This window comes from Labeo rohita, chromosome 25 (assembly GCF_022985175.1).
Source record: "Labeo rohita strain BAU-BD-2019 chromosome 25, IGBB_LRoh.1.0, whole genome shotgun sequence".
NCBI classification, from domain to species: domain Eukaryota; kingdom Metazoa; phylum Chordata; class Actinopteri; order Cypriniformes; family Cyprinidae; genus Labeo; species Labeo rohita.
In genome coordinates this window covers 19,040,291-19,064,230 of record NC_066893.1, presented here as the reverse complement: position 1 = coordinate 19,064,230, position 23,940 = coordinate 19,040,291, and the positions used below count along the sequence as shown (strand labels likewise).

The following is a 23,940-nucleotide window of genomic DNA, read 5'->3' as shown; positions in this document are numbered from 1 at the left end:
GATTAGCATAAGAGCATAACATTAAAAATCGTACTGATCCCAAACGTTTGACTTCTAAAGCCGGTTTTTGTAATGAAATTTAGATCATTCTTAAATATATAATTAACAGCTGCTCAAAAATTTCAAAAGAAGATTTGTATTTCTATAGAAGATTTCACACAGCTTCAGTTTCATCATGAAAATCAAAAGAACTTGTGAATAGACTCCAGTTGATCATTAATTTATCTGTGATTCTAGCTTTTCTCCACATTTTTTAAAAGTTTTTTTGTTTTCATGTGCGCATCAAAAACGTGCAAAGAGGAAATGTTTATGACCAAACATGTGCTGGAGATGTGTTAAAAAAAAACTTAGGAAACTGTAAAGATACTTACGCAACAACGACCTGTGGCAAAGGACAATTAGGTTATGCTAATGTCAAATGCTGCGCTAAGTTGCTCTGATTAGCCTTAAAGATTTTGCAAAAAGATTTTATGTGAGCAAATCATAGGTCTAAGAGGAGGTGAGCTGGTAAAAAGAGTGAAAGACCAGTTCGTGTTCATCATTTTAAATAGATCTGACAGCAGCTAGGGGCTAAACGGGCTGCTAATTGCCTAGCCGTCTCGCAGCAGTGTCAAAAGGGGAAATGTGGAAGTAAAAGAGAAAAAAAAAACATCATCTAATCTTCTCTTCCAGTCTGTCTCCTCTCCTCAAGTAACATCATTAAGGGCAGAATATCATCAAGAGCCTGCATCCTTGCTCCCGGAGTTATTTACGCTGGCAGCTGGAATCAATTATGTATATTGAATACATTTTTTTCTCATTGGCATTTGTGAGATGTTTATTTGCACGAAGCACTCTCCGCTCTTGTTATTAGGGATGTTTGCGTGAGCGATTACATCAAAGTATTTCTTTTAGCATGAGGTTGGAGGCTTGCGCGCAATGAGCACGATACTTAACACGGATAATCACCAACTGCCAATTCTGAATTGTGAACGGTGGCTTGAACAGAGGTCCCAGACCAGATGAGACTGATTTTGAGGAGGATAATTGAAGACATGAGTTTGCCTAGTAAATTATTCAGAGGATAGGAGCTTTTTAGTATGTACACCCCCAAATCTTGTTGACTGCAATGTTCGGCCTGATAGATCTACAGCATGTGTTTAATTACTGTTACCATGATCGCTTGAAAATTTAACAAACATGTCTCTTAAAGGGACAGTTTACCCAAAAATTATAATCACCCCATGATTTATTCACTCTCAAGTCATCCTAGGTGTATGTAAGGTTCTTCTTTCAGATGAATACAATCAGAGCTGCATTAAAACATGTTCTGGCTCTTCCAAGTTTTAGAATGGCAGTGAATGGGTGTTGAGATTTTGAAGTCCAATAAAGTGCATCCATCAAAAAAAGTACTCCACACAGATCCATGAAATGAATAAAGGCTTTCTGAAGCGATTCAATGTGTTTGTGTAGGAAAAATATCCATGTTTGAAAATCTATAAACTGTAAAATCTTACTAACTGTTGTATAAGCGTTTACAAGAGAGTGGCATTCCAGCGGATGACCGTGGCATGTTTTTAATTACGTTAGTACAAGCATATATTGCTGTGTTTTTATTATGCTGCTTGAGGTAAATATTGTGGCAGAACTCAAATATACAAGGAGGTTAATATAAGGTTAATGTCTTATCGTGTTGTAAATATCTAATATCTATGTATTTTATAATATATTAAAAAACTAAAGCCCTAGAGCGTAGCATCATATCATATTGCACACTCCAACATAATTTCATATGCTAAAAGGCTGGAGTTACCCGACATTCACTGTGGGATGTAAAAATAATATCTGAATCTTCTCAGCTCAGAAATTCCCTCCAGTGGCAGATCGTGACCAGGTTCTGCTACGCCACCTTAATAGTAAAGGTGAGAGTTAACCGCTAATGAGAACCAAATTAATCATTGCTCCTGGTCTCCATTAACCAGTAGAGCTGTAATGAGAAGGAAGAGGAGGTTTGAGGGAGGAAGCCCTACTTACGAAGAGCCAAGATACGTGCATGATGGCAGTAGACTGAATCAGGTAAAGCAAGTCCTGACCAGATGGAGGGTGTTGGGGGATGTAATTAAATTTTCTGGCTACTTCAGCAGCATTATTTGATCATTTTAAAGCAGCCCATGGGGAGGCACTTTTTATGTGGGGCTGGCTAGAAAAAGCATTTGAATGCCACTGTGAAAGTCGCCCATGCTAGCATGTCATCGCCAGAGATACGTTCCTGCAGATGTCAAATCAAAAAGCTATTTTTTCCGATTAATTTTTCTATTTTAAAGTGTGGCGGCACCCTGGCATTGACCCCACATTGGTTTGCTTAAGCCAGACGTGGAAGTGATACTTACAGTCTCTGAATCCCAGTGTATAACTCCATGTCAACGTCCCTCAACGTCTGCAAGCCCGACCAGTTCTCAATGTGTCTGCAAAAACAAATCCAGAACATAGAATTAGAAGATGTTCATCTACAAATACCCATTGGCCTGTAGAGAAGTCAAAGATGTTGTAAGTAGTTCAAAACAAGAACATGATACAGATTAGAAATGCACCAATATTAAAAATCAGATAATAATCAGTGTTTTTAAAAGTAATGCATTACAATATTGCGTTACTCCCAAAAAAGTAACTAATTATGTTACTTTATATGGAAAGTAATGCGTTAAGTTACTTTTGAGTTACGTTACTTTTTAAATCTGGGCAGGGCACACAACAGACAAGGTATTGGAGATGTTTGAAGCCAGTTTTGAACTTTCATGACCCACATAACCCATGCACTAACCACTAGGCCATGGCTCCGACTTATAAAGAACATTTAATAAAGCCAAAAACAAATAAAGAATAGATCCCAAAGAACAAAAAAAGACAGCATTCAGGATTTTTATCCAAGCATTCCAACACAGATGCCAGTGGTTGACTGAAATAACTAGACCTCTTCAGAGCAGCTGTGACAAGAGCCAGCTGGCATCAGCGTTTTGTGAATTAGCACCCATTACAACACAGACTCTGATTAATAAATGTTTTCAGAAGTTTCGCCAACGCCATAACTATGTTTCCAGAAGTTTCCCCAGCTCAAACACTTTGGGCATCCGCTGCTAAACGCTGATAAACACAGCCGCTCATGAAGACAACAAGGGCTTGAAGACGAGCAGACGAAATGAAAGTTTGAGTTTTAGTGGAATATTAAAATGTTTATCCTTTCATGTCATTGCAGGTATAAATATTACAAATAGAGTCTTAAAAATAAAGACTCCAAAGTGGGGGGTTCATAGCGGTGCCATATAAGAACCAGTCTGGGTTTCCCAAAGTTCTTTTAAAAAAGCTTTTTTCTAAGCGTAAAGACTTTTTTCTTTTCTTTTCCATAGTCGAAAACTTTTGTGCAATTGAAAGGCAGTTAAAGGTTGATCATGGAACTGCTGATGCCGTTAAAGGACTATTATTTTTAAAGGGAAACCCAGACTTGCATGGCTTAATATAATGTAATTGATGTCTCATACTGAAATATGTAGTAGAAAACCCATGAAAGACTTACATTATTTAAAAAATCCACATAGATTTATATATATTTTGAACTATATACTAATCTGAGGGTGTAAAAAAATCTAAATATTGAGAAAATCGCCTTTAAAGTTGTCCAGACGAAGTTCTTAGCAATGCATATTACTAATCAAAAACTGATTTTGATATATTTACATTAGGAAATGTACAAAATATCTTCATAGAACATGATCTTTACTTGATATCCTAATGATTTTTGGCATAAAAGAAAAAAATTATAATTCTGACCCATACAATGTATTTTTGGCTATTGCTACAAATATACCCGTGCTACTTCAGACTGGTTTTGTGGTCCAGGGTTTCAGTAAAACACATAATTTACGTCTACAAAAAATAAAGACACCTTAAACTAAGAATACATAAATCCATGCGGCGTCTGCGAACAAACAATACTTGATTTCTTTTGCTTGTTTAATGGCTAATACAGACGGTCATTTCTCATTCAAGGCCAGTTTTCAGAAGCATAACACCAACATCAGGATCCAGACAGTAATTAAGTCCACATCGGCCGTTCAGACAGAATCTGTCATACACCAAACAAAACAAAAAAATGAGTCTGGACAGACCCATCCGGTGAGATTTTCAGACCTCAAGGAAACAAAAAGACATTTCTCATTAGATGAAACTTTTTTGGGTTTAATTCTATGGTAGACAGCACATCTATTGTATGTGTTGAAAGTCTTATAATGGTGATGTTCAAACCATGCACATATTTACAAATAGCTAATCAGCTTTTGTATCGGAATGCCAGGAAAATCTGTTTTTCTAATCAGCGCTGTGCTGTGAAATGTGGTTTTGGAAGCCTTTTATTTTGAAGGACCCTCTTTGGCTGCAGGAAAGTGTTTTCTAGTGTCAGTGACGGAGGGTTTTAGATGAACAGCAGGAGGCTTCTGCCTCACCAACATCTGTCTTCAGCTGGTTCATGTGCCATAGAGGATAGCCTGGAGACATATGTGGATATACTGTATCAGGGCCTCATTATAGCAGTAAGCAAACATCAATGAGAAACAATTAAAAAGAGACTAATGGACTTAAGAAAATAATGAAAAATAGTAAATATAGGAATATACAAAATATATATATATATATATATATATTGACTATATATACACAGTTGCGCTCATAAGTGTACATACATGCAAATATATTAAATATATTGCAAATATATTAAGCAAATATATATATAAGAATTTTAACAAGAGAGATAATGAAACTTGCATGTTATTGTTTATTTAGTACTGACCTGAAGCTATTTCACATAACAGATGTTTACATATAGTCCACAAGAAGAAAAAAATAACTGAATTCATAAAAATGACCCCGTTCAAAAGTCTACATACCCTTGAATCTTAATACTGTGTGTTGTTTCCTGAATGATCCACGACTGTTTATTCTGTTTTGTAATAGTTGTTCATGAGTCCCTTGTTTGTCCTGAACTGTAAAAACAGAAAAATCCTTCAGGTCCCACAAATTCTTTGATTTTCAAGCATTTTTGTGTATTTGAACCCTTTCCAACAATGGCTGTATGATTTTGAGATCCATATTTTCACAACAACTGAGGGACTCGTATGCAACTATTGAAGGTTCAAATGCTCACTGATGCTTCAGAAGGAAAAACAATGCATTGAGAGCCAGAGGGTGAAAACTTTTGAACAGAATGAAGATGTGTACATTTTTCTTATTTTGCCTAAATATCTTCTTTTTTTTCATTTAGTACTGCCCTAGAGGCCATAGAACATAAGTACGTGTTTCCCAGAAGTCAAAATAAATTAAATTTACCCTGATCTTCAAATGCAAAACGTTTTCACTCCCCGGCTCTTAATCCATCTTGTTTCCTTCTGAAGCATCAGTGAGCATTTGAACCTTCTGTAAGTTGCATATGAGTCCCTCAGTTGTCCTCAGCGTGAAAAGATGGAGCAAAATCAAAGAGTCATTGTTGGAAAGGGTTTAAATACACAAAAATGCTGGGACCTGAAGGACTTTTCTGAGGAACAGCGGGCAGTTTAACTGTCTTAGTAATTTTAGTATTTATCTTTAAAACTTAATTCTTAATAAACTTAATTCAATATATGTGTGTGTGTGTGATGTGTGATGTGTGAAGATTTAGTTGACACAATATATCCCAGATAGCACTTGTACATCTGCAAGATGTCTGTTAAAGATCACTTGATCTGGAAAGCATCTGACAGACGTCTGTAAGATATCACATTTTAAATTATAAACATTTTAAAGACATCTAATAGACGTTTATTTGACATTTGATAGGAAACATCCAATAGATGTACTGCAGATGAGCAAACACTCTTGCAAAAAAATACGTCTTGCAGATGTAAATGCAGACGTCAAATAGATGTCTCCGAGATGTACGTGTGCTATCAGGGATATATATATCACTGATGCTTCAGAAAGAAACACAATGCATTAAGAGCCAGGGAGTGAAAACTTTTGGAATTTGAAGATCAGGGTAAATTTAACTTATTTTTGTCTTCTGGAAAACATCCTCTGTAACTTCTGAAGAGCAGTACTAAATGAAATAGTACTGAAACAAATTTACACATCTTCGTTCTGTTCAAAACTTTTCACCCCCCGGCTCTTAATGCATCGTTTTTTCTTTTGACACAGCAGCGAGTGTTTGAACCTTCTGTAATATTTGCATACGAGTCCCTCAGTTGTCCTCAGTGTGAAAAGATGGATCTCAAAATCATACCAGTCCAACCAAAAGAACCTTTTGTCAACAAATTTGTCAGTAATTTCATTGACAAGATGTAGAGACACTGACTGTAGCCCACCATTGCTCATTGTATGGTGCTCCCAAATCATGTTCCGTCACACGATTTACGACTAGTTTAAATTACCCGCAATGCAATTACACCTAAGCTAATGAGAAAACGTTTAATTGAAGAGAGGGCTGCTACATTCCCTGGAGCTTTTGGCTTGTCAGCTATGCAAATTCACGCACTTGTAGTTTGCTGTTGCGGAAACGTGATTCCCAGAGGTCTCCCCTCTCGTCCGTTGACAGGAAGCGTCGCTTGGCACCTGACGCCCAGCGGATCGTGCCGGTTAGGCCATTTTGCGACACTCCTAAAGGAATCCAAAGTCTTAATCGCTTATTTATCTCTGGTACTTAACGACAAATGATTTAAAACTTCTGGGATTTGCCACTGTGTCATGCTCTCGATACTGTCAGTTCAATCATTCAGTGACTCAGGCGCTTCGCACTCAATCTCTCTCCCGATCACTCATTCGCTCGCACATACACTCACCCAGATGCTGTTTTTCTTGACACTGCGGTAAGCAGCTGCACGACACACATCTCCCATAGCTGTGCCCGGGAAATTACGAGCCGCCCTCCATCTGTTGCTAGCATCAGGTTTTCTGAGCTCGGCTTGCACATATTTACATCAGCCATAGAAATTTAACAATGTCCGTATCTGGTTTGAACATGTCGTGCATCTATACTTGATCTGTGTATGTGTGAGTGGGCATACGTGGGTGCGTTTATGTGAAAAACAGAACACATCCTGCACAGAGATACTTCGACACACATCCCGTTTGGTTAACATGCCTGAGACCAATTAGAAATTATATTTATAACAGGTAGTTGAGCTGGGACTCTTTGAGCTGTGTAAGTCTTTTAATCACGCAGGTCTCTTGATATGGCAATCACACTAAACCAGTTTCACAAATACTGATCTTCAACCATTTTTCAAGTTAAAAGGTCACGTGATTGGGCAAATCACACATCCAAAATGTCAAACCAGTTAACAGTCATTTCTTCTGTCATCATTTACTTGTGTTGTTCCAAACCTTGCTACCTGCTGTGGAGCAAAAAAGACAATTTGAAGGCTATAGTGACTATATAGTATAATGTGACTGTCAAGCAGTGTTGTTATTGTTAATCTAAAATAAATAAATTAATTAATAAATAGCTGGGACAAAAATAACTCAGCGCTAGGTGAAATATGGAAAAACCCAGCAACTGGGTTGTAAAAGTTTAACCCAAAATTCTGGGTAGTTTTATTTAGCTCAACCATTGTTTAAAAAGTACTAACTATACTATATTAAAACAAACCCACAATAGCATGGATATTAAAATCAGACACATAATTACTAGAGGCATCAGCACTAAACAAAATGTGAACATTTAGTAATAAGCAGTTTAATATATATATATATATTATTTATTCACATTATTAATAATTGTTCATTTATTGAACATGTTAAAATAAACATAAATGTTAATTTCCAACCTACTTCTAACCTATTCATTTCCTAGTCATTTTTAAGCAATAGCTGAGTTAGTTAAATAGCTAGTTAAGTTTTTTTAATTGTTTTTAAAAAGCTGTTCTGTTTTTAAAAATATTCCTATTTAGCTATTTTTTATCTGTCTTAGTAATTTTAGCACTTTAATTTAAACTTAATTTAAGTTTAACTTAATTTAGTACCTCAATTTAAACTAAATTCAGTTAGCAGGCAACATTTATAATTAATTTTATTTCTGTCTCATTTCTATAACTCATTTCACATAATTACTAGAGGCATCAGCAATAATCAAAAGGTGAACATTTATTAATTAGCAATTAAAAAGTTTATTATTTCCAACCTATTTATTTCCTATAGTAATTTTTATTATTATTTATTATTGTATGTATTATTTATTTAACTTATTAATAAATGTTCATTTATTGAACGTATTAATAAATGTTCATTTCCAACCTGTTTCCAACCTATTAATTCCCTAGTAATTCTTAAGCAATAGCTTAGTTAGTTAAATAGTTAAGTTTTCGTTTTTTTGTAATTGTTTTAAAAAAGTTGTTAAGTTTTAATGTAATTTTAACTTTAACTTTGGTTTTCATATAATATTTTTATTTCTGCCTCATTTCTATAACTCATTTCACATAATTACTAGAGGCATCAGCAATAATCAAAAGGTGAACATTTATTAATTAGCAATTAAAAAGTTTATTATTTCCAACCTATTTATTTTTTATAGTAATTTTTAAGCAATAGTTGGGTTAGCTAAACAGTGTAGTTTTTATTGTTTTTTAATTGTTTTTAAGTTTTAAAAGTATTTTCAACTTACTTTTTGATATTTTTATTTCTGCCTTATTTCCATAACTAATTTCAATTACTACAATCAATAGGTGAACATTTTTTAAGCATGTTTTTTTTTATATATTATTTAATTATTATTTATTTAACTTATTAATAAATGTTCATTTATTGAACATAATAAATGTTAATTTCCAACCTATTAATTACCTAGTAATTCTTAAGCAATAGCTGAGTTAGTTAAATAGTTAGTTAAATAGTTAAGTTTTTGTTTTTGTTTTTTTGTAATTGTTTTTAAAAAAAAGTTGTTAATTTTAATAAGCAATTAAAAAAAGTTTAATTTATTTAATTAAAAAGTTTATTATTTAATTATTATTATTATTATTATTATGTATTCAACTTAGTAATAAATGTTCATTTATTGAAGATAAATGTTTATTTCCAGCCTATTCATTTCCTAGTATTTTAAAGCAATAGTTAAGTTTTTAATGAACAACATTTAATTAAATTGTCAATTAAAATAAGTAGACATAATTTTTTTAAAAAATAAATAAATAACTGAATGAATAAAAATGACAAACGGTTGTAAAAAAAAAAACAAAAAAAAAAAAAAAAAAAAAAACCATAAAATTACCAAAACTTAAACTACAATTAAAATGAAAACTGGCCATAAAATATTAATAAATACACACAAACTTAAATCGAATCATGGTAGTTTTATGTAAGAAAATTTAAGTCATTTCCCGTCATAATATCTTGCCTTACTTAAACTTACACTGTCAAACACAATAACCACACCTTTGAAAGACTTTAAAAATAATAATAATAATAATAATTTAATATCCAATATGATCTGCATGCATTTCTTTATTCAGAAAACAAAAGAAAATTATAAAGAATAAAAGAATAATATATTCTGAAGAATGTTTGTGAGTTTTGGTGACCACTGACTTTCACTGGATGAACCAATAAATAAATAAATAAATAAATAAAAAGTTCCACAGCAGACTCAAGGTGAGTAAATTATTAGGTTTTTTTTTTTTTTTTTTTTTTTTTTTTGGTAATTTTTGGAGCTTGACAGCCTCAGTGCTCATTCACGTTCATTATATATGAAAGAGCAGCATAAAGAGTCTTTAAAACTTCATCTTTTGTGCTGCACATAAGAAAACCATACAGGTTTGAAACAACACGAGGGTAAGTCATATCCAGTTATCAGCCATCAGGATGATATTTCACAGTTCTCTGAGCACATATCAGCATTTCGCTAAACGCTGAGTAGATTCTACAGATTGCACTTAAATCGAAATTTCACGACATGGGAAATCGAAATTTGGAGGGCGAGCTTGAGGACGGTGATGGACTAGACAGATCCGAAAGTGTGCGCTGGGTTTTTACCCCTGTGACTAACTGACACATCGACTAATTGATGGGTCCATTGATTGTGCTGTGCAGTTTCTAAATGACCAGTAATGAGTCAAAGAGCAGATCCAGAGTGTCTAAAAAAACAAGTTTCTAAAGACGACGTGTCTTCCTGTGGCTCCCGTACACTTCCAGACCAATTTTGGCCCTCTTTAGTCATCACATCATAACAGATTCATAAAGCTTTCTGGAAAGTACACATAAAACAATCTTGTAAACAAACATTCCTGTGAGGATTCATTAAATATGCGTGACGGTTTTCTATCATAAACATTCGCGAGAGTTAAAAGCCTCCGCAGACGGCCACAGAATGACTTGAATTAGACACAATTGGGTTTATTGCAAAGATTTAAGTGTTACTTTTATGGTCAAACCATCTCTTTGACACTTCAAGCCTGCTTTCAGAACAACATGCTGCCATAAAACATCTCAAATTTAAATGGTTTATATCGCTGTCATATAAGGAAATGGTTATTGTAAAAGAAGCATCAAGTTTCCGACCATAAAACAAAGGCTGTTTTCTATATTCCCAAGCAAAAGCTTTATCTATTCATAACATTGGCTTTTCAGCACTCTTCTGTACAACACAAAAGGAGATATTTTGCAGAGCGTTCAAGCTGCTCTTTTCCATAGAGTAAAAATGAAGTCTTTTGGGTTTAGAAAGAAACAGGGATGAGTAAATATGACTGGATAAATATAAATACATTTTGTGAACAACAACAAAAGCTGTTATCTAAGACAGGTCCCTACAGACAAGCAAAGCACTACCTTTTGTGTGTTTTTCCACCAAAAGCTAATAAAAGATACCTGTTTTTTTTTTTTTTTTTTTGTGAATAACAACACAGAGCTGCAGCTAACAAGATAAGCACGGCTTGTTTTAAGTCCCCGGTTAACATTAAAAAAAAAAAAAAAAAAAAAAAAAAAAAAAAAAAAAAAAACTGGAACAACATGAAGCGCAAGTTGGACACAAGCACAACACTTTAAATTTGCATCCATCACTAAGCACACAATTCATGTCTGCCATGAAAGAACATTTAAAAAGTTAACCATATCAGTATGACCATGCATCTAAGCTCATAAGTGTGCATTGGAAAGTTATGGTACAGTAAAACTGCAGAGGACTTAAACTAGTGATTTAAAACATTTCAAACTGAAAAGTCCAAAAAAGAAATTGACAAAACATAAATAAATAAATAAACAAACAAAACTAAAAGCAAGATAAACATTCTTTTTTTTTTTTGTTCTATTTCATTCCATTCCATTCTGTTCCATTTTGTTTTTTGTTTAGTTTTGTCTTGTTTTATTCCGCTTAATTTTGTTCTGTTTTGTTTTATTTTGTTCCGTTCAATTTTTCTCTGTTCAGTTTCGTTTCATTTTGTTCTGTTTAGTTTCTTTCCGTTTTGTTTTTTTTTTTTTTGTTCAGTTCCATTTTTTGTTTTGTTTTGTTCCATTTTATGTTGCTCAGTTTAGTTTTGTGGGGTTTATTTTATTTTATTCCATTCCATTCAATTTTGTTTTGTTCTATTTCGCTCCGTTCTGTTTGTTTATTTTGTCTTGTCTTTTTCCGTTTCGCTTTGTTCTGTTCTGTTTTATTTTGTTCTATTCAATTTTGTTCTGTTCAGTTTCATTTTGTTTTGTTCTGTTTAGCTTCATTCCGTTTTTTGTTTGTGTGTGTTGTTCTGTTTTTTGTTTTGTCCTGTTCCATTGTATGTTGCTCTGTTTTGTTTTGTTTTGTTCTGTTCTGCCGCTTCATTTTGTTCTGTTCTTTTATTTTATTTTGTTCTATTCCTTTTTATTTTGTTCTGTTTTGTTCTATTTTTTGTTCCATTTAATTTCTATTTAGTTTTTTGTTGTGTTCTGTTTTGTCTTGTCTTATTTCATTCCGTTCCATGTTTTGTTTCATGTTCCAAATCGTTTTTGTTCTGTTCTGCTTTATTTTGTTTCATTCTGTTTCATTTCATTGTTTTATTTTGTTCTGTTACATTTTGTTTTGTTTTCCATTTTGTTTTTTGTTGCTCCGTTTTGTTTTATTTTGTACCCATTCTGTTTTGTTTCATTATTTTGTTTGGTTTAGTTTAATTCTGTTTCATTTCATTCTATTTTGTTTCGTTTAATTTTGTTCTGCTCCATTTTGTTTTGTTTCCTGTTTTGTTTTTTGTTGCTCCATTTTGTTTTATTTTGTTCCATTCTGTTTTGTTCAATTTCATTCTCTTCCGTTTTGTTTTGTGTCATTCTGTTCAGTTTTGTTCTGTTTAATTTAATTTAATTTTGTTTTGTTCTGTTTTATTTTGTTCCGTTCTGTTCTGTTTCGTTCCATTTCGTTTTCTGTTTTGTTTTGTTTCATTTCATTTTGTTTTTTTATTTTGTTTCGTTACATTTTGTTCTGTTTTGTTTAGTTCTGTTTCATTTTGTCCTGTTTTGTCCTGTTTTACTTTGTTCTGTTTTGTTCTATTTTGTTTTGTTTTCTGTTCTGTTTTGTTCCATTCTGTTTTGTTCTCTTTTCTTTTAGTTTGATCTGTTATGTTTGGTTTCATTCCATTCTGTTCTATTTTGTTGTTTTTTCTCTGTTCTGTTCTGTTCTGTTTTGTTTCATTCCATTCTGTTTTGTTCTGTTTTCTTTTATGTTTTATTTTGTTCTGTTGTTTTATTCTGTTCTGTTTTTGTTTTTTGATTTAAAACATTTCCAACAGATGTTCAAAAAAACCTAAAAAACAAACAAACAACAACAACAAAACTAAAATGAAACCAAACTATATGGTTTGGTTTCATGTATATGACATTTATACAACGTTACTATAAAAAATATAAAGGTAATTAAAAAGGAAAAATGGAAAAACCACAAAAAAAAAAAGCTCTCTCAGTTTGCGAAATGTGCACGAGTTTGCATGTACAGTATACGACCTCTGGTCCGGTTCATAACGAAATGCTGATGCTCATGAGAAAGATTTTCATCAGGCAAGGCCTTTTCATTGCACACATGAGGATTTCTTATGACATTATATTTGACAGTAACAAATTTACCTCTGACGGTGCCTAAAAACCCAGCTAGTGTGTTTTCAGCCAAGCGTACAGATTGCTCTATGAATGGCTAAGGAAGTACAGCACCTCCAAAAACATCTAGTTCTGTCTCCAAAATGGCATCACAACAGGAGGGATTGGTCTGAGTTTCATAAATATTCCAGTATTGGAGATCTGCATATGCTTTCCGTTTGATGTAGGGAACCTGAGAGACGGAGCAGAACGCTGGAAGACCGCCAGCTCTAAATCTTCCCTTCACTTCAGCTTTAGGTGAAGAATGAATGCAAAGTCATGGTGAGTTACTGAACCATTCCAATAATTAACTTCATGTAGCAACACGCTGGCGTAGCGAGATCTGACAACCCCACAAAACTTCAGTTCTCTTTCTATTGTTGTTCTTTCCCGTCTTTCCTTGCATTCGTCAACGTGACAGATGCACAGCCAAAGCTATAGGAGTCCAGATCATTTATTTTACACATCAATGACCTAACTTCGCTCCCTGAAAGGAAATGCTAAAAAAATAAACAAGCTAGACATCAAACTCCACACAACCGTATTTCAGCATCTGTGGATGTGACAAATCTTACATCTCCTCCATTAAGCTTTGAAACCATTTTTATGTCATTGGTTCACTGTGTGTTTATTTTTGTTTAGATTTTAAAAACGAAAACGATGGTATAAATAGCTGTGCCAAAGTTTGCGTGGTTCGTGGATTCACACCTCACTAAGAGAGTTTAGCAACAACCTCAAATGACCAGACTGATGTCTTGCCAACAGATACAACCGAAATGTTCAGTGTTATGACATCCAGACAGTGGAAACTCTGACCACAAAGTCAACAAACAGTTTTAGCTAAACTGACCTTCCACTTTGCAGCAGAATTTGCTCTAAAGCGCCAGATTCTTCGCCCACAACATTTGAAGCATAAAGCAGAATTATGTTTAGATTTATGCAGTACAAAGACATTTTCAAGTTACTTTCAGTGCATGTAAGGTATATTTATTAGTAGGTGTAACTCCTGGGAATCACTTTAACAAACTACTAAAACTATTTAAAAAAACTGAAACTAAACTAAAATACACTTTTATGACTCCAAAACTAACTAAAATAAATTAAACAGCCCACGATTATTTTAGTGTTTTATTCATGGTGTATTATTAAACTTTTAATAATATGTTTAATAATATTTCTACATATATACATATATATATATATATATATATATATATATATATATATATATATAAGAAATATTATTAAAAGTTTCATAATACATCATGGATACAACACAATGTTTTGAATTAGATCAGCTGAGCTTAACCATTTTCCAAAAATGAAAGTTATTATTAAAGAAGTAAAGAAATTATTATTATTATTATTATTATTATTATTATTAACTTTTTTCAGATCTAAACTTTTTTTCTAAACCTACTCAAAAAAAAAAAATGTAGGTATGTTTTAGGGCAGTCAGTGTTAATGTGCTGCTATCACTGGTATTTATAAATGTTTTACAATATTACATTTCTCAGTCTGGTGTTATTGTGACCTTAGAAGATTTCAATGTTTTGTTGTTATTATTAACTAAAACTATTTAAAATTGTTTTTGTAATTGAAAAAGCTAAATGTTTAAGCACTAAAACTATTAAAATTAAATCTGAAATCTGAAAATTATTTGCATGTTTGATCCATGGTGTATTATAAACCTTTTAATATTTTATATAATTTTTATATATTTTTCTCTAAAATTATTTAATGATATTTAATATTTTGAATTGGCTTAATCAGTTTTCATTTTAATTTAAAGTTTGGTCATTTTGATTTGTCATTTTAATTTATGTATTTAAAAAAAGAGAGACTGCAAAACTAAAATAAATTTTAAAAGCCCTAAATTATTTTAGAGTTTGATTCATGGTGCATTATTAAACTTTTAATATTACACACACACACACATATATATATATCTATCTATATATCTATATATCTATATATATATATATATATATATATGTGTGTGTGTGTGTGTGTGTGTGTGTGTAATATTAAAAGTTTAATATTTTTATGTAAGATTTTATATATATATATATATATATATATATATATATATAATATTTTTATGTAAGATTTTTATTAATATATAATATTTGGAATTAACTTAAGTTACATTTTATATATTTATATATATATAGATAGATATATATAAAATTTCAGATTTAATTTTAATAGTGCTTAAACATTTAGCTTTACAAATACAAAGAAATAAATAAATAAATACAAATAAATAAATCTAAACCTACTACAAATAAAAGCTCTAACAATAATAATAACAACAACAACATTTTACTATTTTGATAAATTGATAAAATGTATGTATTTACAAAAAACGTACAATATATATATACTTTTTCAAATATTTTCACAATTTAAAATATTTGTTTCTTAAAATTAAAATTTATATTTTAATTTATTCCAGTTATGGCAAAGTGATTTTTTTTTGTTTTAGATTATAAGATTAACAGTTTTAAAAACTGTTCTGCTTAATATTTTTGTGTAAACCTCAATTATTTTATTTATTTTTTTAAAATTTTTTTTTTTTTTTTTAAAGAACAACATTTATTTAAAATGGATTTTTTTTTTCTTTTTGGCTGCTAACAGCATTCTAAAACCACTGGAACACTACACAAGAACCAGAGCTCAGTTAACAGTGAAAAAAATGACCACATATGATGGTAAACAATCTGCTAAAAAAAAAAAAACCTTCAAAGTATGAATTCCACAAGCCCACCCCTGGTTTGAAGAGTTGCACCAGTGCAAAGACCTCAACTCAGCGGGGCGCAGAAATGACAGAGGTGACACTAAAGATCTGAAAGCCATCAGACAAACTTGCACTGCTTCTCAAAGCCATTTATCTGTTCGAAAGAAACACAGGGTGCTTTTTTTTTTTGCAGCCGGACCCCCGCGGCAATCCGTGAGGCTAAGCCGACGACTGCGCTTCAGCCAGAGATGGAAGAGAAACCACAGAAAGGTGCAGAAGAGCCGAGGGAGGTCGTTTGGCCTTTTCTTTTTTCTCCCTCCGTCTCTGCCGCCCCTGATCTCAGCGGTGAAGCCGCCCACTCGTGCGCCTGTGCTCGGGAACCCGCAGCTTTCAAGACTGGTTTTGCAACCACCTACAGAACCAGCCTACGAGAAGTCAAAAACATCCCTTAAATATTTCATCCGCTGCCCCCCAAAACTTTATTTAATTGCTATACTTCTATCCTGTAGTACAAACACACTTGTGATTGAAGGTAAATGGGGGCATGGTGGTAAATATCACATGAAACGACTCACACGAACATGTATGCTGCGTATATTAGCATATTGCTTTTATCCCAGCGCTGGTGTTCTGGATCAACATGCCCTTAGCAGCATGAGGTACAGCCGCATTGTGCTGAGTCTGCAATTTATTCTAATTCAACCCGGGTTGTAAAAACAAGCACATATCTGAAAACAATGATGCAATTCCAGCTCGTGTTCTATTCAGTGTGCTGCGCCAAACATCTTCCTGCTTTTAGGTAAAAGAGGGACAAAATAAAAAGACATGTGTTTTCCAGATGCACACGACTGCTGCATGATATTTAAATGTTACTTAATTCAATGGGTTAAACACTGACTAGCAAGTGTTTTCTACTGATGCACTGAACCATAAATTACTGAAAAAAAACATTGTAACATTGTAGTTATCTATGTATATACTTATGCACATATGTATATACAATACCTTTATATTACTGTATGCATATATAATACCTTTATTCAACAAGGATGCATTATATTCATCAAAACTGACAGTAACAGTAAAGTATTTTTTTTTATTTATATATTTATTTATTGCCTTTATTCAACAAGGATGCATTACACTTATCAAAAGTGACAGTAAAGACATTTATTTATTTATATATTTATTTATACATTGTGTAAATTTATTAAAAGTGACAGTAAAGACCATTATTTATTTATGAAATGAAATGAATATCATTAACCAATGAGGATGCATTAAATTTATCAAAAGTGACAGTAAAGACATTTAATATTTATTATTTATATTATTTGACATTATGTATGTATGCATTTATTTATTTATTTATTCATTCATTCATTCAACAAGGATGCGTTAAATTTATCAAAAGTGACAGTAAAGACATTCAAGATTTATTATTTATACTATTTAAGGCTTTAGTTATTCATGTATAAAATTGATAACTTTATTCAACAAGGATGCATTCAATTTATCAAAAGTGACAGTAAAGACATTTAAGATTTATTATTTTTTTTTTTTGTTTATTTATTTATTTATAAAATTAATATCTTTATTCAACAAGGATGCCTTAAATGTATCAAAATTGAGAGTAAAAACATTTTTTATTTTTATTAAGATTATTTACTTTTATTCATTCACAAAGTAAAGACATTTGTATTATTCACATTATTTAAAATGTTATATATTTATTTATTTATGACATTAATACCTTTATTCAACAAGGATACATTAAATTGATCAAAAGTGACAGTAAATACATTTATTTATTTATTTATTTATTTACAGACACTTGTTTGTTTGTTTATTAAATTAATACCTTTTTTCAACAAGGATGCATTAAATTGATCAAAAGTGACAGGAAAGACTTTTTTATATTTATTATTCATATTATTTAAGACATGATTACTTAGGTATTTATGAAATGAATACCTTATTCAACGAGGATACATTAAATTGATCAAAAGTGACAGTAAACACATTTAATATTTATAATTTATTTTATTTGACTTTATTTATGCATGTATTCATCTATTTATTCATTCATTCAACAAGGATGCTTTAAATTTATCAAAAGTGACAGTAAAGACATTCAAGATTTATTATTTATATTATTTAAGGCTTTAGTTATTCATGTATGAAATTAATACTTTAATTCAACAAGAATGGATTCAATTTATCAAAAGTGACAGTAAAGACATTTAAGATTTATTATTTATTTATTTGTTTATTTATTTATGAAATTAATATCTTTATTCAACAAGGATGCATTAAATTTATCAAAAGTGACAGTAAAGACATTTAAGATTTATTATTTATTAGTTTGTTTATTTATGAAATTAATATCTTTATTCAACAAGGATGCATTAAATTGATCAAAACTGACAGTAAAGACATTTATTTATTTATTCATTTATTCATTCATTTATTTTATTTATGAAATTAATAACTTTAATCAACAAGGATGCATTAAATGTATCAAAAGTGACAGTAAAAATATTTTTAATATATATATATTTTTTTTTTTTGTATTATTTAAGATTATTTAATTTTATTCATTCATTCACACAGTAAAGGCATTGAAGATTTATTATTTACATTTAAAACTTTATATATTTATTTATTTATTTATGAAATTAATGCCTTTATTTAACAAGGATGCATAAATTTATGTGACATTAAAGACCTTTTTTATATTTGTTATTCATATTATTTAAGACATTATGTATGTATTTATCCATTCATTCATTCAACAAGCATGCTTTAAATTTATCAAAAGTGACAGTAAAGACATTCAAGATTTATTATTTATATTTATATATATTTATTTATATTAAAAAAATATTTCTTGATTCGCACCAAATATTAAGCATATTCAGAAAAGTTTCTTGAGCACCAATAAAGCATATTCAGCTTTGCCATAACAGAAATAAATTACACTGTCAAATATATTAAAATAGAAAACAGCTGTTCTAAATTTTCCTAATACTGTTTTTTTTTTTTTTTTTTTCTGTAATTTTGATCAAAAATATGTTTAAATAGCTTACCACCCCAAACTTTTTGGAAAGTAATGTGGATTAATCATTAGATTTTTACAGATTAATATCTGAATGACAAAAAGAAAGAAAGAAAGAAAGAAAGAAAGAAAGAAAGAAAGAAAGAAAGAAAGAAAGAAAGAAAGAAAGAAAGAAATATTAAAATACATTAAAAAATAATGTAAACAAAAATCAAATTTTCTTCATTTATAATCACTAATGCATTAACAAATGCTAACAAGTAAAACCTTATTGTAAAGTGTTTCCATTTTTGATCATTTAAAATGATCTGAAATAGTTAAAAAGTAGCTGCTCCTATCACTCTATGTGATTTTATAGCATCGCACAAGAAACAAGTACTGAAAATGGCAAATTTCAAAGGAAAATGCCTTAAAGGAGAAGTCCACTTCCAAAACAAAGATTCACATATAATGTACTCACCCCATTGTCATCCAAGATGTTCATGTCTTCCTTTCTTCAGTCGTAAAGAAATTTGAGGAAAATATTTTAGCATTTTTCGTCATATAATGGACTGCTATGGTGCCCCGATTTTGAACTTCCAAAATGCAGTTTAAATGCAGCTTCAAACGATCCCAAATGTGGTTGCAAACAATCCCAGCTGAGAAAGAAGGGTCTTATCTAGCATAACAATCAGCAATTTTAATAAAAAATAAGGTTACACTTTATTTTGATAGTCCACTTTAGACATTCTACTAACTATAAGTAACTTTGCAAATACATGTCAACCAATTCTCATTCATTTGCAACTACATGTCTATTAACTCTCAGAGCAGACTGTTAGGTTAGGTTTAGGGTTAGTAGAATAAGTTGACATTTACTTGCGAAGTTTAGAAGAGAAGATATCAAGCAGACAGTCTACAAATACTCTAATGACTAGTTAACATGTAGTTGCAAAGTTACTTACTGTTAGTAGAATGCTTAAAGTGGACTATCAAAATAAAGTAAAGTGATACTTTTTAATGCCAAACGCTCATCTTGTCTTACTCTGCCTGGACTGTTTTTGTTCCGGTTCATGACAGTTAGGGTATGTCGAAAAACTCCCGTCTCATGTTCTCTCTCAACTTCAAAATCGTCCTATATCACTGTTTTACTTTTTTTGTTGAGGGTGTTTGATCTTCTTTGCATGTTCACTTTGCAAAGACTGGGTCGGTACTTCTGCAGCGATGTAGGATGATTTTGAAATGGTTTTTGAAGTTGAGGGAGAAAATACGATTAAAGTTTTTCAACATACCCTAACTGTCTTGAGCCAGAATACACAGAGTTCAACGAGAGCAAGGCAAGACGAGCATATAAGAAGAAAAGTATTTAAATTGTATTTTTTAAAATGAAAATAACCAATCGTTTCGCTAGATAAGACCCTTCTTCCTCGGCGGGGATCGTTTACAACTGCATTGGGATTGTTTGAAGCCGTATTTAAACTGCATTTTGGAAGTTCAAACTCGGGGCACCATAGCAGTCCATTATATGAAGAAAAATGCTGATATGTTTTCCTCAAAAAACTATTTCTTTACGACTGAAGATGGAAAGACATGAACATCTTGGATGACAATGGGGGTACATTATATGTGAATCTTTTTGGAAGTCAACTTCTCCTTTATTAATGGATTAATGTGAATAATGGAAGATGGAAACACGTTTGCTGAATAAATTCCTCCATGCGCATCAAAAAAAGTTGTGACTTTGCGCTATAGGACGGCATAACCTGACTAACCAATGGATCGATCTTGTTGCAGGAAGTGATTTTGTTGACTTTGACTCGTCGAATGGAAACTGTGCTTATTCGCAAATATTTTACGTTAAATTCGCAACTTTAGATTGAATCCCAGCTAGTGCTGCATGTGGGGTTGAAGCATGTTTCCGAATCATACTAAAAATCAGTGGATCAGCAGGATACACACTGAATTTGATCAATTAAAACCGTTTGTAAGCCTCAGTCACACATTATATACTGCTTTAACAGATTTAAACCACAGCACTGCTTAAAGTCATCACTAAAAGCCACTTGAAGTCTGAAGAACATAGAAGCACGGCGGCTTGTGGTGTGACGCCATGATAATTTGCGGCAGCGCTTTGTACGTGTGGTAAAAATGGATCCATCAAAACACGCTGAGAAAATAGGCTTCACCTGTGAATACAGCTGCATCCTCAAAACCATAAATGGGAACTTTATCTCATTCATAGAGTTCCATTAAATGTCCGGGGTCACTGTGGACAGAGAATACTAAAGATGGTCGCCATGGAAACTCAGCTTTTGTTTGAATATTAGCTGAACACCAGATACACAAACTTCAGCTCGCTCTCCTAAAGAAAACTGAAGGTGAAAAGTGTATAAAAATAAATAAATTAATTAATTAATTAACATGACATCTTGACTAATTATTCAAATTAGCCAAAATTCAATGGATATATTTGAGTGTTATTAAAAAAAAACAACAACAACAATCTAAAAGACAAATATCTTCATTCTCTGTAGTTTGTTTTCGCCTTAGCATTTCATCTTAACCAACTCAAAGTAAAACATTTTTTTCTTGTTTTATTCTTATAAAGCACATTTTATTAGTGTAGTTTCTACCAGAGGTTATTTACTCATTTTTCATGTGATGCTTTATGAAACACAGATGATGAAATGCAAAAGCCTCGTCGTAAAATGAATCTCATTGAGCTCAAGTCTGTGCAGCTAGACAGCAGAACAACACAATAAATAATACTCTGCTTTATAGATGCTCATATCGCACAAATAATTCACACAAAAAGAAAATTGTGTTATCGTTTAAACTCACCCTCTTGACACTACATGATGTTGTTTACAGTTTACTTTTGTCATTAAAAAATATAAGTAAACAAAGACATTTTTCCCTGTGAAGTATAATAATAATAATAATAATAATAATAATAATAATAAAATGCCACAAATGCCCAGGTCATTTACTGATAATTGTTTTTGGCTTTTATTTCATATAGAAAATAACTAATATAACATAAATATAATTAGCACTTTTACTTTTACTTATATATTATAATTATTACAACCAAATAACAACAACTACTACTACTGCTACTACTACTGCTCTAACAATTTTTTATTTTATTTTATTTTTTTTAGAATTAATTACATTAAATAGGTAAAACGTACTGTTGTTTTATGATAAATATAACAGGCAAAAGTATCATTATCAACATCATCATCATCATCATCATCATTATTATTAACAATTATATTATATTATTATATTATTATATTATATTATTATATAAAACAGTATTGTTTTAATTTATTCTATTTTATAATATAGTGAAGTAAATATTACATTTTAAAACAAGTTATGTTACAAAATTGAATAGCAATGCAAAAACTATTATTATTATTATTATTAGCAATTAAAAAATTAGTATTGATGTTTTTAATTTATTTTATTTTATAATATAATTAAGTAAATTATTACATTATAAATCAAATTGTTATATGATAATATAAAATAAAATAATGTAAAAATTATTTTTTGCAACTGTTTTATAATAAAACAGCATTGTTGTTTTTAATTCTTTTATAAAACAATGATAATAAGTAATTACTACATTATAAAATACTATAAAACAGAGTAAATAATAATAATAATAATAATATAAAAGTATTTTTAAATTCTATTTTATAATATAATGAAGTTAATTATTACATTATAAAACAAATTGTTATATATTATAAAAATATAACAACAATGTAAAAATTATTATTATTTGCAATTATAATAAAATAGTATTGCTGTTTTAATTTATTCTATTTTATATTATGAAGTAAATATTCATAATATAAGATATTAATATTTTGATAGAAACAGAATTATCTATGATAAAATAGAATAACAATGTAATTATTATTATTATTATTTTTATTATTATTATGTTCTAATATAAAACAGTATTGCTGTTCTTAATTCTGTTTTATAATATAATTAAGTTAATTATACATTATAAAGCAAATTGTTATATTATATCATGTGACCCCTGGACCACAAAACCAGTCATAAAGGTACATTTTTTTAATACTGAGATTATAAAATACTGAGAAAATCACCTTTAAAGTTGTCCAACTTTAAAGTTCTTAGCAATGCATATTACTAATCAAAAATTAAGTTTTAATATATTTACAGTAGGAAATTTACAAAATATCTTCATAGAACATGATCTTTATTTAATATCCTAATGATTTTTGGCATAAAAGAAAATGTTATAATTTTTTGCCACAAATATACCTGTGCTACTAACGATAGATTTTGTGGTCCAGGGTCATATATTATATTATATGATATTATATTATACTTATAGGTAGAAATGAAGGCATCTGACAAGAATACTAACGCCTTTTACATCAGCCTACAAGACATTGCATCAGAGCAGGAAAATCCTCCCGCATGCTGCTACTGCTGCTGCATCCTCAGCAGTAGGGCGGGTCGGCTACAGTTCAAGCCTGGCAGGCTACAGGTTTGAGCTGAGCGAAGGTGCAAAACACACTTGCAAACTGGATTAAGATAGCCTTGTGTTGTCATCAGCATTTCAGTTAATGCTGAAACAGTCCAGAACACGGCATGCCACTAGAGCCAGGCTGTCAGGAGAAAATAGGGGATCATATCCTTCTGGCGCCAGGCCACATGAGCCCAGCAGAAAGAAAATAAAAGCGCTGCCACTGCTTAGTGCTTAGTGTAAAATAATGGCTTTCAAGCACCTCCCATCTGCGAGGCCCGATAAATAGCGATTGAAAGAGAAACTTAAGTCAGGCCCGGCTGGGGGAAGTTATTTTCCGTACCCTTTAAATATTAGTCTTTATAGCTTTATGATTGGGCTTTATGAGCAGAAAACTGCATATTTCATCTCCAGGTCTCACATCTTTCAGCTCTTTTATGAGATTTGTATCACATACGCATGTTCGCGTGCAAACCCGAGTCCGTTATCTTGGAAACTCACTGTTACAAAGCTCTTAAAGTGAAGCTAGATCATAGCGCTTCAAATAACACTTTCATATTTATAGGA

At 31.2% G+C, this 23,940-nt stretch overlaps 1 protein-coding gene across 1 annotated transcript in view; it reads right to left on the bottom strand.

Annotated features, from left to right (window-relative positions):
- ntrk3a (neurotrophic tyrosine kinase, receptor, type 3a) overlaps window positions 1-23,940 on the bottom strand; it is a 285,676-nt gene that overhangs the window by 223,833 nt on the left and 37,903 nt on the right. Inside the window, exon 2 of the mRNA XM_051099016.1 lies at window positions 2,370-2,444. Coding sequence (XP_050954973.1) covers window positions 2,370-2,444 — 75 coding nt within the window. The remainder of the gene's footprint in view (window positions 1-2,369; window positions 2,445-23,940) is intronic.